Source organism: Argentina silus, assembly GCF_951799395.1.
Source record: "Argentina silus genome assembly, chromosome: 2".
NCBI classification, from domain to species: Eukaryota; Metazoa; Chordata; class Actinopteri; order Argentiniformes; family Argentinidae; genus Argentina; species Argentina silus.
Window position 1 is genome coordinate 25913339 of NC_139656.1, and position 14315 is coordinate 25927653.

General features: G+C 40.5%; 2 protein-coding genes across 2 annotated transcripts; one reads left to right on the forward strand and one right to left on the reverse strand.

Annotated features, from left to right (window-relative positions):
- Positions 1-1257: 1257 nt before the first annotated feature.
- On the reverse strand, positions 1258-4808 carry hmgn1b (high mobility group nucleosome binding domain 1b). The gene is made up of 6 exons (XM_083665113.1): positions 4602-4808; positions 3178-3207; positions 2953-2976; positions 2829-2864; positions 2610-2723; positions 1258-2275 (listed from the first exon to the last, which is right to left on the reverse strand). The coding sequence occupies exons 1-6, from the start codon at positions 4617-4619 to the stop codon at positions 2213-2215; spliced, it is 285 nt and encodes a 94-aa protein (XP_083521239.1). The 5' UTR covers positions 4620-4808; the 3' UTR covers positions 1258-2212.
- Positions 4809-5002: 194 nt separating this feature from the next.
- Positions 5003-9159, forward strand: LOC310818323 (guided entry of tail-anchored proteins factor 1-like). Its single transcript, XM_083689219.1, has 5 exons — positions 5003-5389; positions 6433-6598; positions 7880-7947; positions 8289-8403; positions 8911-9159. The coding sequence occupies exons 1-5, from the start codon at positions 5300-5302 to the stop codon at positions 8982-8984; spliced, it is 513 nt and encodes a 170-aa protein (XP_083545345.1). The 5' UTR covers positions 5003-5299; the 3' UTR covers positions 8985-9159.
- The last annotated feature ends 5156 nt before the right edge of the window (positions 9160-14315 follow it).

Consider the following 14315-nt stretch of genomic DNA (forward strand, 5'->3'; position numbering starts at 1 on the left):
TCTAGGCTTTGCGTTTGCCTTTGGAGTCTGCTATTGGTGTCTGTCAACATGAGTACCAAAAAGGTGTCAATGAGAGTAAAAAAGAAACGTACGGAAACGTAGCCAAACCTTAGGCTTGCCAAAATCAACAGTTTGAAACATTCTTAAAAAGAAAAAAATACGTCACCAGCCAAACTACAGAGGCTTCACTGCAAGGTGCAAACCACTAGTTATCCTCAAAAGGGATGGTCATGTTACAGTTTGTTAAAAAGTACCTAAAAAGCCTGCAGAGGAATGGAAAATGTATTGTGGACAGATAAGATGAATATTACCAGTGTGAGTGATTGCAAGAGGAGAAAAAAGGGTCTGCCCAAGATTTACAGCATTCCACATCATCTGTGAAACATGGTGGAGAGGGTGTTATGGTTTGGTCATGTATAGCTACATTTACATTTTACATTTAAGTCATTTAGCAGAAGCTTTTATCCAAAGTGACTAACAGTAAGTACATTAGTCTTAGTAATGAATCAACTATACAACAGTCATCATAAGTGAAACCTTCGATAAGAAAAGTGCCATTGGCAATCACAGTGCTAGAGAAAGGGAGAAAACAAAACATTTTTTTGCAGATAGGGAGGGGTTGTTCCCTTTACAGCTCTGTAGGCGAGCACCAGTGTCTTGGATCTATAACTCCCACTAGAACTGGCTAAGTAGTCTTAATTGATGATGTAACTGCTGACGGCAGCAGCAGAATGTGTTCTGAAGTGTACAGAAACATCTGTCTGGTCTGCTCGAGTACAAGCAAATGCCTCCAAATTCATTGGATGGCGCTTCATCATACAGTAAGACAATGACCCAAAACATACTGCAATAGAAATGTGGGAGTTTTTCAGGGCAAAAAAATATTCAGATTGACATCCAATTGAACATGTAATTCACATTTAATTTCTAACTAACATGTACATTAATACCATCAAATAAAAGCTGAGAATCTATATTTTAACCTCATAGTAATGGTTTGATTTCACATCCAAATGTTCAGAGTATACAGTAGAGCCAGAAGAAGAACATACTTCCCTGTCCCATTACTTATGCAAGGGACTGTATATTTCATAAAGGAATAGGAAAATATGTCTATTCTTTATTTATTACTATAATTAGGACCTACATGAGAAATGTGTAAACTTCAGACAAATGTCACTGGTTTCTACACATTGTGCCATTGATTATATGGACTAAGTCATGTGGCCATTTTCAGAAGACAATGAGGAGACATGAAACAATTACAACCAACTTCTTTATTGGTTTGTTTATACCAATCATAACACAGAGATACATCTATAAACAAAGAATAAAGGAAACTGTACACTAGTACTTGATACCTAAAACCCACATGAATATTGCTACTGCTGGTATGTGTATTTGACAGCTCAAGTGGATGAACAATTTGTCTCTTAGCATCCAAGGAACCATACGGTATGTTTCACACAGTTATGTAAGTCTTTAGCTTGGCTAAGAACAGATATTCCATTTTTACCATCCTCACAATGTACCATTACACACTGCATATAGAAAGTTTGAAAACCCTTTTCACAGCAGCTATACAAATTTATTGCAATGCTATCACAGAACAGAGAGACAAAACCAATACACGCAATGCACAGGCCTGATAGGGAGAACTCCAGTACTAGGGAATAGGTTTATTAAGCAGAATGGTTAAGAAAAACTGCATGAGTACAAGAGTTAACAAATGGAACACAGCTTACAAACATTCTAAAACATTTTTCCTCATTATAAACAATAAAACAATGTGTTTCCCCTTGAGTAATTCGTCCCCACCCCCACACAATACAGGTTACATATCCGTCCCTCATATAGCCTATGGAATGTTAGTCTCTCAGGCAAGCTCTCTCAGTTGTTTGACCGACTCTTGTAAACGACGTGCTTGCATGTTCTTGATGCAGCAACCTGTCCCACTCCCTCCCTCCCCCCACATTGAAAATAAAAACAGTTGACATTTACAATGACCGTAATTGTTCCGGAGATGTAAAAATGTGGGATGCGATGAAATCCCCGTCTCCAGATGTATTTTTTGTTTCATAAAAAAATGTGTTCCTACAATCAAACTACTAAAAAACCTGCATTTAGAAAATAGTCGATAAAAATATTCCCCTGAATTGTACAAGAAAAAGAGGTACAGGGAGCACTGATAAAAGATGTGGTTTGAGAGATGTTATTCTGCCGCCTCCTCCTCCTCCTCCTCTTCTTTCTGTTCAGCTTCTTCTGTGGCTGGTGCCTGAAAGGCAAAAGAATAAAAGGATAACCCAAAGCTACAATACTTGTTCTTTCATGCTAACCACGAAACCCAGAATCTCATCTCTCGATTGAGATTCTGGGGGTGTAGGAAGTAAACAAGTTGTCAGCCGATTGCGATGCCCCTTCTGTTCCGACACGCCTTATGTTTACAACTCGACTTACCTCCATTCGAAGAACCTCAACAGAATTTGTGGCGCCTCCAAGCCCAACTTGTATTACGGCCTGCCACCAGACTCACCATTTAGATAAGAGAGTCTGACTTAGTGAGACTATTGTCATGTCAACATTAAAGGAAATGTCCCATCGGTCATTACCTCTTCGTCAGCTTTGGCTTCCCCATTCTCAGCGGGCACCTCCTCCTTCTCCTCCTCAGGCTTGGCTTTCGCCACCTCTTTAGCCTTCTTGGGCTTAGCAGCAGCAGGTGCCTTCTGCAAATACACACATTTGACAGGTAAGACACAATCTGTAATTTGACACTTCATTCAGTATAAAATCACTTTAGACATTTTTTTTAAATGTCAACATGTCCTCACCTTTGGCTTGGGCTCTGCCTTTGGAGTTGTAGGTTTCTGTAGTGAAAACAAACAAACATGTTTAGACATATTCTTTGGATCTGTAATTACTGTCTGAAAATATGCATAATAAATTCACATTTACCAATCTCAGAGATCTCCTCTTGGGCTGCAGAACATTTCAAAGAAAGGAAAGGGAAAAATCAATTAAATCATCAAATGGGTGCAACCTATGTCAACAACATGGATTGATGCTGAACCCTGGTGGATGAGCAGTGAAATTGCATTTTGAATAGTTAAATCCTCATTAGCAATCCTAAATGATCCAATACAAACAGACATTTATTTCACTAAGATGTTTATCATTTACCTCTGCTGCTTCAGCATCACTGTTGTTTGCCTGTGATAAAAAAAAATTGAGAGAAAGAAATGTTACTTACAGCAGAGCAACTAGGTGGGTTTACTGGGGGGGAGGGGCTGCTTAAGTGCCATGAGTATTAGGGAAGTTATGTAATTGTATAATTCAAAGTGGGCGTAGGCAGGCAAGAGAGCGTTGCAGGGAATTATGGTCATAGTCTCAAAATAAATGCGTATTTGTTCCAGTTACATCACTCGGGTGCTATAAAAACTGATATAATAGTGTCAACTTGCCAATTAAGGCTACCATGCTGCCTCCGCTGTCTACAAAGAGGAGGGGAATACCGACTCCGCCTCCTCCCGACGCAGTCATTCACTGGTGATAAATGGAATTTGCCATGCTGCAAGAGTGTGTCCTTCTCAGTGCCGACCAGTATATTATGTTCCCGCCATTCTTTCGAATTTCGAACTCCGAGATCCTCAGCGATTCCCCAAACGGTTACAGAATCTACTAGAATCCCCAGCAACAAGAGCGGCGCTGTGATGTCGGAGAATCGCCATTGCATAACCCAGAATTGGCACGAGCCGCCAACAGTGTAAAGGGCCACCCAAAAATACACAAAGCACGGAATTAAATCTAATCATGAATACAATAAAAAAAACCGTATGCCTATTTGATATCGATAAGCATGATTCGACGTGCGACCATTAATGCTCATATTGCAAATCAAGTAAAGCGTCGTCAGTTTTCGTCTTGCTCACAAGGGCAGCCATGACACACCAAGACTTCGTGCCCTTTTCAAAGAGCCCTTAGAAGCAGTCTTCTGCATGTGCTATACCGCCCACCGTGCATTGCATTATGTGCTTTTCAGCAATAAGTTGTATTTGAACTGTATCCTACATCTCTGATAACAAAACCCATGCAATGCATACACAATTAAAATGTAACATTTTACAACATGCAGCAGTCTTTATCATCAAATAATGAACACCACTAACTTTATTTCTGCAGAAATACAACCTCACGACAGAGCAACCGAGGTTACACCTCTTTGTCTGCTTCTATAGGTAAATGTCATAGGCTATTTGTAAACAACCACCATGAGAACATGTCAAACGCAAGTTAATATAGATTTTAACATGTCAATGTAAAGTTTAAGCCATCAAGTATGTAGCCCAATCATTCCCAGTTTTCGAACAGTAAAATCTCAGCATGAAAGATACGACGCAGAAAACCCGCCACTTCCCAAATCAAAACAGAGGGATACATTTAAAACTCCCGACTGCACACGGCAGTGCAACAATGTTGCAGTCGAGCGGACGAACACAGTAAACATTTACGACTATATTTGATAATTTACCATATACATGCACAACGAAATCCATTTAATGCAACTGTTTATCTATACATAAAATGTATGATAATATTCTACTTACTTTGCTCCTTTTAGGCATGGCTGTCTTGCGTTATTTATTTTTTTTGTAAAAAGAAAAAATAGGGATAGGATCTAACGGGGAGAGGCAAGAAAAATACTGTACTATGTTCAGTATACGATTCAAACAGTACGTTCTATTACAGCGTAACAAGACGTTAATGTTCCATTGGAACAAAAACTAGCTCAAACCGGATTGGATTCTCCCCCTCCCTCCCTATTCAATTCATTATAGCACCAACCTGATGGACACGCCGCTCTCCGCCCATGGTGGCCATTGATTGGCTTTAGGAGTCGTCAACACATTTTCAAATCATAGCGAGATACCTGTGTGGATATTTTAACATGCCAATCAGATCTATATTTATTTGTCTTTCGACGAGCAGCCATGAGGGGGTGGGGAACCACAACATTTGGGTGTTTATCTAGAACAACTGCATGCATGACTTTACTTATTTGATTTAAAATGTGTTTCAAAGACCCTACCAAAAAAGAATATGTCCTCGAGATATACTGACACACAGACCAAAAATTATTTTATCTGACGCAACACAAAAGCAGTTAAATACATCATCTTTTTTTATTAGATACATTTAAACGGAAATAAAAAGGCATACTATTTAGTTAATACACCACCGGGTAGAAGAACCGGGGGTGTGGGTGTGCTTCCTAGCGACGGCTATTGTAAATAATCTGGAGAAAATGGCTACCGGGTACGTCTGGTTGCTGGTCTTAGGATCTGTGCTCTTGTGCAACCTCGTCAAAATGTTGTTACCATCAATTTCCTCATATGTGAGTATGTTAATAAAGCGGTCAAATGATTTGCACATTATCGTAAATAATACTGTTGAAACTCTGGAGCGGGCGGTTTTGAGTCGACCTATTTTCTGCTTTTACACGGGGACATGATGTTCGGTTTTTTTTGGGGTAGGGATTGACAAAACCCTGCTCCCGCGTCTCTGCCGGTTGACCCTCGGAGGGCTTATGTCTCTCTCCTAAACTATGTCATTCGCTGCAAGCTTATCCATCCTTGCTGTTTATTTCTCACTATGAGCGCGGCTATGCAGCACCCCCTTATACAAATTGCTATCAGAGAAATACCAGTGCTAGTAAACATTCAGTGTCAAATAAATGTAACATACACATTTTACAATACAAAAATTTCACTTTGAGGAGTGGACGCACGCGTGTGTGCCAATAGATAGGACAGCCTATATGACGATCTTGAATACAAATGTGAATGTCGGCTATACTGTTGTTTCTACTAAATAAACAATGTTTACATTCGTGTGAATTCTTAGATCCATTGCGAAGACCAAATGCTGTAGTGTACAGTGTATAGTGCCCATATTCAATACAGTGTTTGAATGGTGGTGTTTTGAGGTTAGAGGATGTAACCTAGAACGTAGACTACTGCTGTCCATATAAGCAAAAGTAGCATCTGTTGCCCACACATCAATAACAGGAGAAAATGCACGAATCCCACTTAATCTGCTATGGATCAGTGCTAATTCCTGTATTTGTTTTGTGCAGGCACCCTGCAGCTTGATAACATAATGCTCTGTGATGCTAGCTGCTATTGGCAGTTGAAGAGGCATCCCCTGTTGTTGCTCAGTAGCGAGCGAATGCACTTATTTTAATAGTATGTCCTATTACTTTGTCCAAACTATATAGCAGAACTGCTGCTGTCTTGGATCAGGGCTCTTAAAATAGTTATCTAAATGAGACTAACCTGGATAAATAGAGGTTAACTAGATAATATAAATGTGTTGGTGTCCTAAAAACCTAGAAACCCTTGATTACATGTTTTGGCTGTTTTTCTTTGACTATGAAAGCTGTCCAGAGTTTTCCAGAAGAATGTGGAGCAGGAGGTTGAGATGAGGGCCGAGATTCAGGACATGAAGAAGGAGCTCTCTTCAATCAACATGATGGATGAGTTCGCCAGGTACGCACGACTGGAACGCAAGATCAACAAGATGACAGACAAGTTGAAGACATATGGTAAGAGGGAGCAACATCAGATCTTTACCTTCTTTACCTTTGTCTACCCTTCTCTGCTTTCTTTGTTCTGCGGTGAGGCTTCCAGTATTAGATTAGACTCCCTCACACCCAATGTGCTTCATATACAGCTGTTGCCTGTGTCTGGTATAGTATTGGCTGATCACTATTCAGCATAGGCATCTGTCAATTCTCCACATAGAAAGATAGCTAGGTGTTCTAGTGAAGTTGAAGGATTTTCACAAAGTTCACCTTTTTTTTTTTGTTATTCAAAGGCAATGTAAATATAAATGCTAAAAGTGTCTTATGTTTTTTTATCAGCCTGGGTGGTGCTCTATGAATATCAGCCATTCCCCCTCTTTCTCATGTTAGCTGATTTTGTAGGCGGGAAAACTGTTTTTTTTTTTTTACGTACAAGTTGCTTCGTGTCTCTATAGGGGACATGGCACATGTATGTTGGGTTAGGGGTGGGCGGGGGAGGCGGCAGAAGGAAAAAAAGTGTGTGAGGGGAATTGTAGGTGGGTCTCAGATAACAGTGCTGAGTGTTCATTTGGGGGGCCTCACTGTCACAGCTGCAGCCTGTTGTCGTCCTTCGTCTCCACTCCTCCCTCTCTCTCTCGTTTCATTTTCCCGCTCACTCTCTTCTGCGTCTTAACAGGAAATGGGCTTCATTACAGGAACGTGCCATTCGGCACAGCACTTCCATAGGCCACAGTGGTGATCAGACCAAGCAAAGGCCATGACTTACTCCAAATAGAACTGATATGTATATTCAAAAGCTTTTAAAAATATTTGTGCATGCCATTAACATTTTTACTCTCAGGGCAGAATGCACTGTATTTGTATTTTTGTATAAGTTTGCCCTTCCTCAGTGGAGCCACAGATGACACTGTTGTTTTTTTAAAATTTCTAAGTGAATAATGTTGAGGGTGGGGCGGGGAGAGATTCCTGTATTTGAAGTGTCTGTACTCTGACCTCAGAGGTCCTGTGTGATAAAGGGAAGTGCGATATCAGTATGAAGGGTATTTGATTAGAGACCTGGGCTTACATAATCCTCAGGGTAGAGCTGGAGGCGGATGAAGGTAAAGGTGACCTTGGCATGAGGTGTTTCCTGTGGCTTGACCAAAGCTTCATTGAGGAGGGGCTAGTCTTCCATTGACCTCTCCCTTGTTCACAAACACACCTGTCTGTCTTCCAGTTCCACCTTGTGACATACTGTCTGTGGGAAAGAGTACTGTAACAGCCACAGCAACCTCAATTTGGTATTTTCCTTTTCTTCCCCAGTTAAGTCCAGAACTGGACAACAAGCCAAAATCAAATGGGTTGTCAACATATTGTACTATGTTGTACAGGTAAGTGATTTAGAACTGGACACTATGTAAATGTAGTGGAACAATATTTCATATGAACTATATTAATTTCATGTAAGTTGCCCCCACTTGATATTAACTAATAGATGCACAAAGCTCCTGTTGAATTACATTTGAGAAAATGTCTTTAATGTAGGTTATGCTTCTGTGTTAAAATGTAGTAGATTGGATTTCATCCCACTTTTTAAATTAAAAAAGTAGTCAAGAAACAGTCTGTAGTGGCTTATATACACAACTCTAGATATGATGATGAACAGGCCAGTTGGTGAAACTGGGAGACGTGTCTCTCTCTCTCTCTCTCTCTCTCTCTCTCTCTTTTCCAGGCTGTCCTGATGATCTCCCTGATCTGGAAGTACTACGCTGACCCAGTGACGGTGCTGCCCAGTAAGTGGATTTCTCCTCTGGAGCGAATGGTGGCCTTCCCATCTGGAGTGGCAGGTAAGCCAGATTATACTGCCTACATGAGAGCCCCTCTAACACCACCAGGGGTCAGAGGGGTCATGCTGGCCAGGGGGTCACTTATAGGTTAGGTTACATATAGGCTAAATGTTTTATCTCAGTGTAACTGAACAGAACTATTGTTGGAGGAAAATTAGCTTTGTATTCATGCTATCTCACTTTGATTCATGGTCACTTTTCAAAACTTGTCCCTTGGGTCACAAGTGGAGGTTTACACAGGCTTTATAGAGCCCAGAATGAATACCTGCTTTTAAGGCTTCAACGTGACAGATTTTTTTAACCTCAACTTCTGTTTCTCAGTAATGTCTTCTGATCATTTCCAAACCCCTGCCTATGTTTTCTTATCACTTACATTTTCATGATTTAACTTTTTGCCTTGATCTAGAGTCTAACTGAGAGATTTCATTGTGGAATAGATCTGGTTTCTGTGGATTTATCTCCTGATGCAAAGTGACATGAACCACTGCTCTTGTGTGTGTGTATCAGGTGGTGTTGGGATCACCTGCTGGCTCATCGTCTGTAACAAGGTTGTGGCTATAATACTCGAGGCGGTGGGTTGAGGACCTCAACATTTTCCACTTCTCACGGATGTACTCAAGAGATAAAAGAAAGATGACACTGCTGTCTACTGCGAGACTAAATTATGTAATTGAACTTTGGTTGCCATTTGGTTTATGTGCATCAGTTACATTTGTGAATTTGTAAATATTTTTCATAAACTGGCTTTTGAATTTTCTTATGTTTTGTGATTTAATTTATTTTGTGAAACTGCACTAGGTTTGACAGACCAGTAGTATTGGTTTGTTGTTGCATTTCCCCTCCCTCAATTTCATTCCTCTCCCTTCAAGTGTAGCTTGATACTTGATGCAATATCTTTTGTCTTTTTTACCAAGACCAATTCAAGGCAGATTGTAGACTTGATATACCATATTCAAGTGTTATGCTGTGCTTCTGTGTTTATTGGTTGTCTACTTCTTAACCTGCTGGATTTCTTTCATTCTGTGATGCATCAATAAAACACATAGAAAAACTATCTTGCTTGCTTGTGAAAGAGACTTCAATCTGAGGACACTTCTACAAGGGATTGGTGTTAACAATGACAAATGTTAAAGATGCTAAAACCAGCCCAACCTGTGGCTGCTCTCCACACCCTATACTGAGCTGTACTACTTAAAATCACACACTATGATACAATAGATCAAGGGGGTGGTGTGACATAACCAAACGGTTAGAGTAAATTGTTGGGATTGTGTGTGTGTGCTGTATTCATCGGATTGACAGAGGGTCAAAATAATGTAATGAAGAGGTGTCTATTCAATGGGAATATATGCCAAATGAGCAGACACAACCAGGGCAATATTTCACCGCACATTGTAACATTTCTGTTATTTGATTATTCTATGGCTTGTTTTTCCTCTGAATTATTTGGTAAATTCCTTAACCCATTGTGACACAATGTACCCTACTGAATTAAACATCTCACCCAGTCTCTCTCTGGACTCAGTGTAATGTGTTTCTCTATTCTGAAAGTGTCACAATGTGTTTAAAAATTGTCAAAGGTCTGATTGTTCTCCTATCATGACTCCTGATGATACCTGCTTTTCTAACAAGACACATTTGAAAAACAAACAAACCGATAATTCATCAAGATCTCGTCCATTAGCCTGGGACAGACAGTAGGCCTCGTAGAGAACCAATGAGCTCACAGCAGCAGCCGCAGGAGTGACCCTCAGCAGGGCTCTACTGCTCTAATAGCTAAGCTTATCTTCAGCTATTGATTAGGTCAATGAGCAATCCAACAAAATAGAATCACACAAGGACAATAGTGCTGTATTTGATTGACTTCACATTGTTATTTAAAGTATTGTATTGTAAGGCCAGACCTGATGCCTCGTTACCACATGAATACAATGGGGGGGTACTTGAGCATAACTAATATGTGATGACAAACTCCCATAAGAGACAACGGAACGGTAATGCTTATGAGAGTCAGGCATCAGAGACAAAAGAATAGCAATGTGCAGGAGTTATAACTCATTATGATCTCGATGACTTCAAATATAGGACCCCTAATGGCTCCAATTATTCCTTAGAACATGCCATATTCAGGGGATTCCCAGTGCGGCCCCTCCCCCACAATCTATTTCCTGTTTTCATGGTTGTCTGCTTTCCTCTCCCTATACAATACCAGCTGTGTCTGGAGACATTCCAGCAGCGCTATACGTTGCCCCTCCCAGAGGCCTGTCTGTGGGCCTTGTCTGGCCTCCATTTTGGCCACCATCGTCATACATTTCTTGTTTTCTTTCTACTACTGGTCAAGTGACATCATAGTGCACTGGACTTTGTCAGGGTTTCTCAGCATGCTGATACTTAATAATTATGGATGAATATTTCATCAGTAAGGAGAGTAAGCTTTATTTTTAATGTTGTTTTTAAACAGACAAATCACATTTCTATTGTATGACCATGTGAAACTCGTTTTAGCTGTTTTCATTTGTACGCACGGCATTTATTGAGACACTCTATATCTAAAGAAGAAAAACAGCGATTATTAAAACAATTATTTTTATGAATGTCCCATTTAGTCACACAAAATCTGTTGTAGTACACTCTCTTGCCAAAGCATGGCGCCACAGATTTAACAATGACAAGAGCTGTGTGGTTCCTGTTCTTTCTACCAACAGAGGAGGCGGGATCTACCAGACGTCACCCGAGTTGGTTCAGATACAGACGCTATGATCATTTCAATTAAAATAAAACAGGAAGGAAAATATAAAACTAATTTTGTACCAATTCAACATTCAACATATATTCTCTCTCTGAAAACAAATTAAGCGTTTTCCAATAGCCTACCGCTCTTGCAGTAATTTAAATAAGGCCTTTATGATTTGTTTTTGTTGTTGTTGTGAGGGTTGTATTTCAATCTAAGGAGGAATGGAAAGAGTTACTTTGGTTTAAATACATGACCCGGTCTCGTTTTATCATTTAATCTAAGTAATATACATACTCAACTATAACACATAACATTGATCAGAATGGAAGAATACATACACAATGAAGAGATATCAGCAGCGTGAGCCAATTTTGTGTTGCATTCCATAACCTTACAGAGTCCTCTAGTGGTCAAACAATAGAACTTCACCTCATATATTTCTGACAATAGAGTTAGAACCACTAGAGGGCGCACTCCTCTAAATTAACTGTTATTAATGGGGAGCGCCATGTAGTCAACTTTCTTCATCTTCTTTGATTTGAGTGGGCATAAAGCAAATGTTGGTGGTTTACTGCCACCTGCTGTGGTGGAGTAACATATGAACTCACCACCAGTGTCTCAGGTCAGTTATTTATTGGCACCAGTAGATGGCGTCATGCTATTGAAGAAGAAGACCACATGTTGATCCAATTGGCTGAAGCCATCCCAGCTCATAGGAAGTCCCACCCTAGTTGACGACATGCCGTCCCTAATTCTGTTGTCATACACATTTCATCACCTACTGTATACAATCCATCACTTTCTAGGTAGGAAAGAAGTGAGATGGACACTTCCTTCCTTATTTGATCACATGGCACTATCACTACCACTTCAAGCCAAAAAGTGATGGATTGTATAAGTGATTAAAAGTATACTCCACTATCACAAATGTAATGATTGTATAAGTGATTAAATGTATACTCCACTATCACAAATGGAATGATTGTATAAGTGATTAAATGTATACTCCACTATCACAAATGGAATGATTGTATAAGTGATTAAATGTATACTCCACTATCACAAATGTAATGATTGTATAAGTGATTAAATGTATACTCCACTATCACAAATGTAATGAATGAGAAAGATAGCCGGTGGCTACTCTGTGCATCTCTATGTTTCTGACCAGAACTTGACTCCTGCTGTATTCCCTCCATTGAGACTGAGAGGGTATGGGAACTCATACTCATTAGGAGAGGGTTTGCTCTCTCAGATATGCTAATGTGAACAGCACTATGTGCCCAGAAGAGTTAATAACTTCTACATGCTCTGTAAACTACAACCTTGCTTTCCAGATTCATAGCCATTTTCATCCCTGGGGATGAGACTAAGTAGACTTCCTCCAGGAAGGTCACTGGACCATGCCAAGCTGTGAGGTGCTACTGCAATGCAGTAGACACTCAATTATAGGCCTACTCTATGGGGATAATAATGCAATATTTTTTTTTACATAACATTAAAAAACCAAAACATTTTATTGTGTAAATTAAACTGTATCACTCCCTTGTGTATCAGTACAAACTTGGACTGCTATTGCAAATGTGCGGGGAAAACTCTGATCCTCAGACCCCCCGCCGCCCCCATGCTATTACAGTACGAGGGTTAGGGTTATTCCAGTTGACCTTGTGGTTGATCTTGACAAGGCCCTCCCACCAACACTTTTCAGACATTGTCTCACAGCTCCACATGCCTCTCCACAGCAGGAATGTGAACTCTTCTGATGAATTCTAGAGACGATCGCACCTGTACTGTGGCCACACCTGTCCACTGTGATATTGCTCTGCTGTGAGCTATATAGAGCTAGCCTAACTTAAGATAGACCACTGCGGCACAGCGAGCGCTTCACACAATGGTGAACCTAGGAACCCATCTTTCCTCACTCTAATTAGCTCCCATGTTAGCGGTCCACATTTGAGCCAGCTTCTGAGTGATCGCATTGATTGGTTCTCAGATACTTTGTAATTGGGCAAGGCACCTCATTCCTGGCTCCTTTCGTTGGAGCGAAAAGTGCTGGGGGCGGTTCTTAAAACAAACATACCTCATGGTTCGTTCAATTAAAAAGGCACAAAATAAACGATACACAGGGGGTACATCAACCAGCGGAGGCCACAGCCCCTTCATTATCGACTCACCATGCCGACAACATCGGAGTACTACTACAAACTTTGAGTCGCGCTTTAGCTAGGCTAATATAGAGCCACTTCACCTGTTGTACTGTTTCTTAACTGTATGTTGATGTTATGTACTATTATCTGCTTTAAACACATGATCATTGTATGATTGACCATGTTGTGGGAAATAAAATGAAGATATATGGTTGGAGGTTAAAAGAGTATAACTTTTTAAGTGCATGATGCTGTAGTTATAGTGTTATGTTGTTTCTCTCTAGCAAAATGTGCTCTGTGGTTTAGCTCATCTGAGATGTTATCTGTGTATTGAGCTTGCCTGCTATTCAATGTGATTAACTATATCAGGTAATGGAGGCTCTAAGGTCCATCACAAGCCAACAGCCACACCACCCTGCACCACACTGCACCACCCTGCACCACACTGCTTGCTTATCTGAGAAGCTAAGCAGGGTATTCCTTGGTCAATCTTTGGATGCTGGAAGTGCTATTGGCTGACCATTAGGTGGCACTACTTGCGCTGGTCAAGGGGGACCTCCATTTCCCCAGGGTAGTGACTGGAACACTGCCTTGCAGAGGATGCTGTCATTCGGAAGAAATGTTACACTGATATCCTGATTCCCAGGTTGTTAGAAAATGTCATGGCACATATTGCTAGAGTTAATGTTGGCAACTATAACAATAAAATGAGACAGTTAATGCAACACATGGATATGTCTATTGATTGCAGATAGATTGTATGTGTGTGTGTTGTCAGTTGACTCACTGATAACCGTCTGGCTCTACCAGCAAGCTTAACAATGGCAACAACCATACTGCAAGGACATGAAACTGTGGATTTGGCCACACACTCAAACAAACACTCAGGTACTCTCACCTGCATGTTTGACTGATAAGAGAAATGGCAGAGGGGTGAACTTTGCACCGTCTGTGGAGGGAGATGTAAAGGGGAGGTCCAGCAGCATTTGGTTTCACTAGCACAGGTGGAGTTCCTCTATTTACCTGATCTG

Bases quoted from the DNA above. Each gene is read 5' to 3' on its own strand.
- hmgn1b (XM_083665113.1), bottom strand. The intron at 2,724-2,828 runs GTGAGGACATGT...GTGTATTTGCAG, and splicing joins AGGCAGAGCCCAAGCCAAAG to AAGGCACCTGCTGCTGCTAA. The intron at 2,276-2,609 runs GTAATGACCGAT...TTTGCCTTTCAG, and splicing joins AAGCCAAAGCTGACGAAGAG to GCACCAGCCACAGAAGAAGC.
- LOC310818323 (XM_083689219.1), top strand. From the start codon at position 5,300: ATGGCTACCGGGTACGTCTGGTTGCTGGTCTTAGGATCTGTGCTCTTG. The intron at 5,390-6,432 runs GTGAGTATGTTA...TGACTATGAAAG, and splicing joins TACCATCAATTTCCTCATAT to CTGTCCAGAGTTTTCCAGAA. The intron at 6,599-7,879 runs GTAAGAGGGAGC...TTTCTTCCCCAG, and splicing joins AGACAAGTTGAAGACATATG to TTAAGTCCAGAACTGGACAA.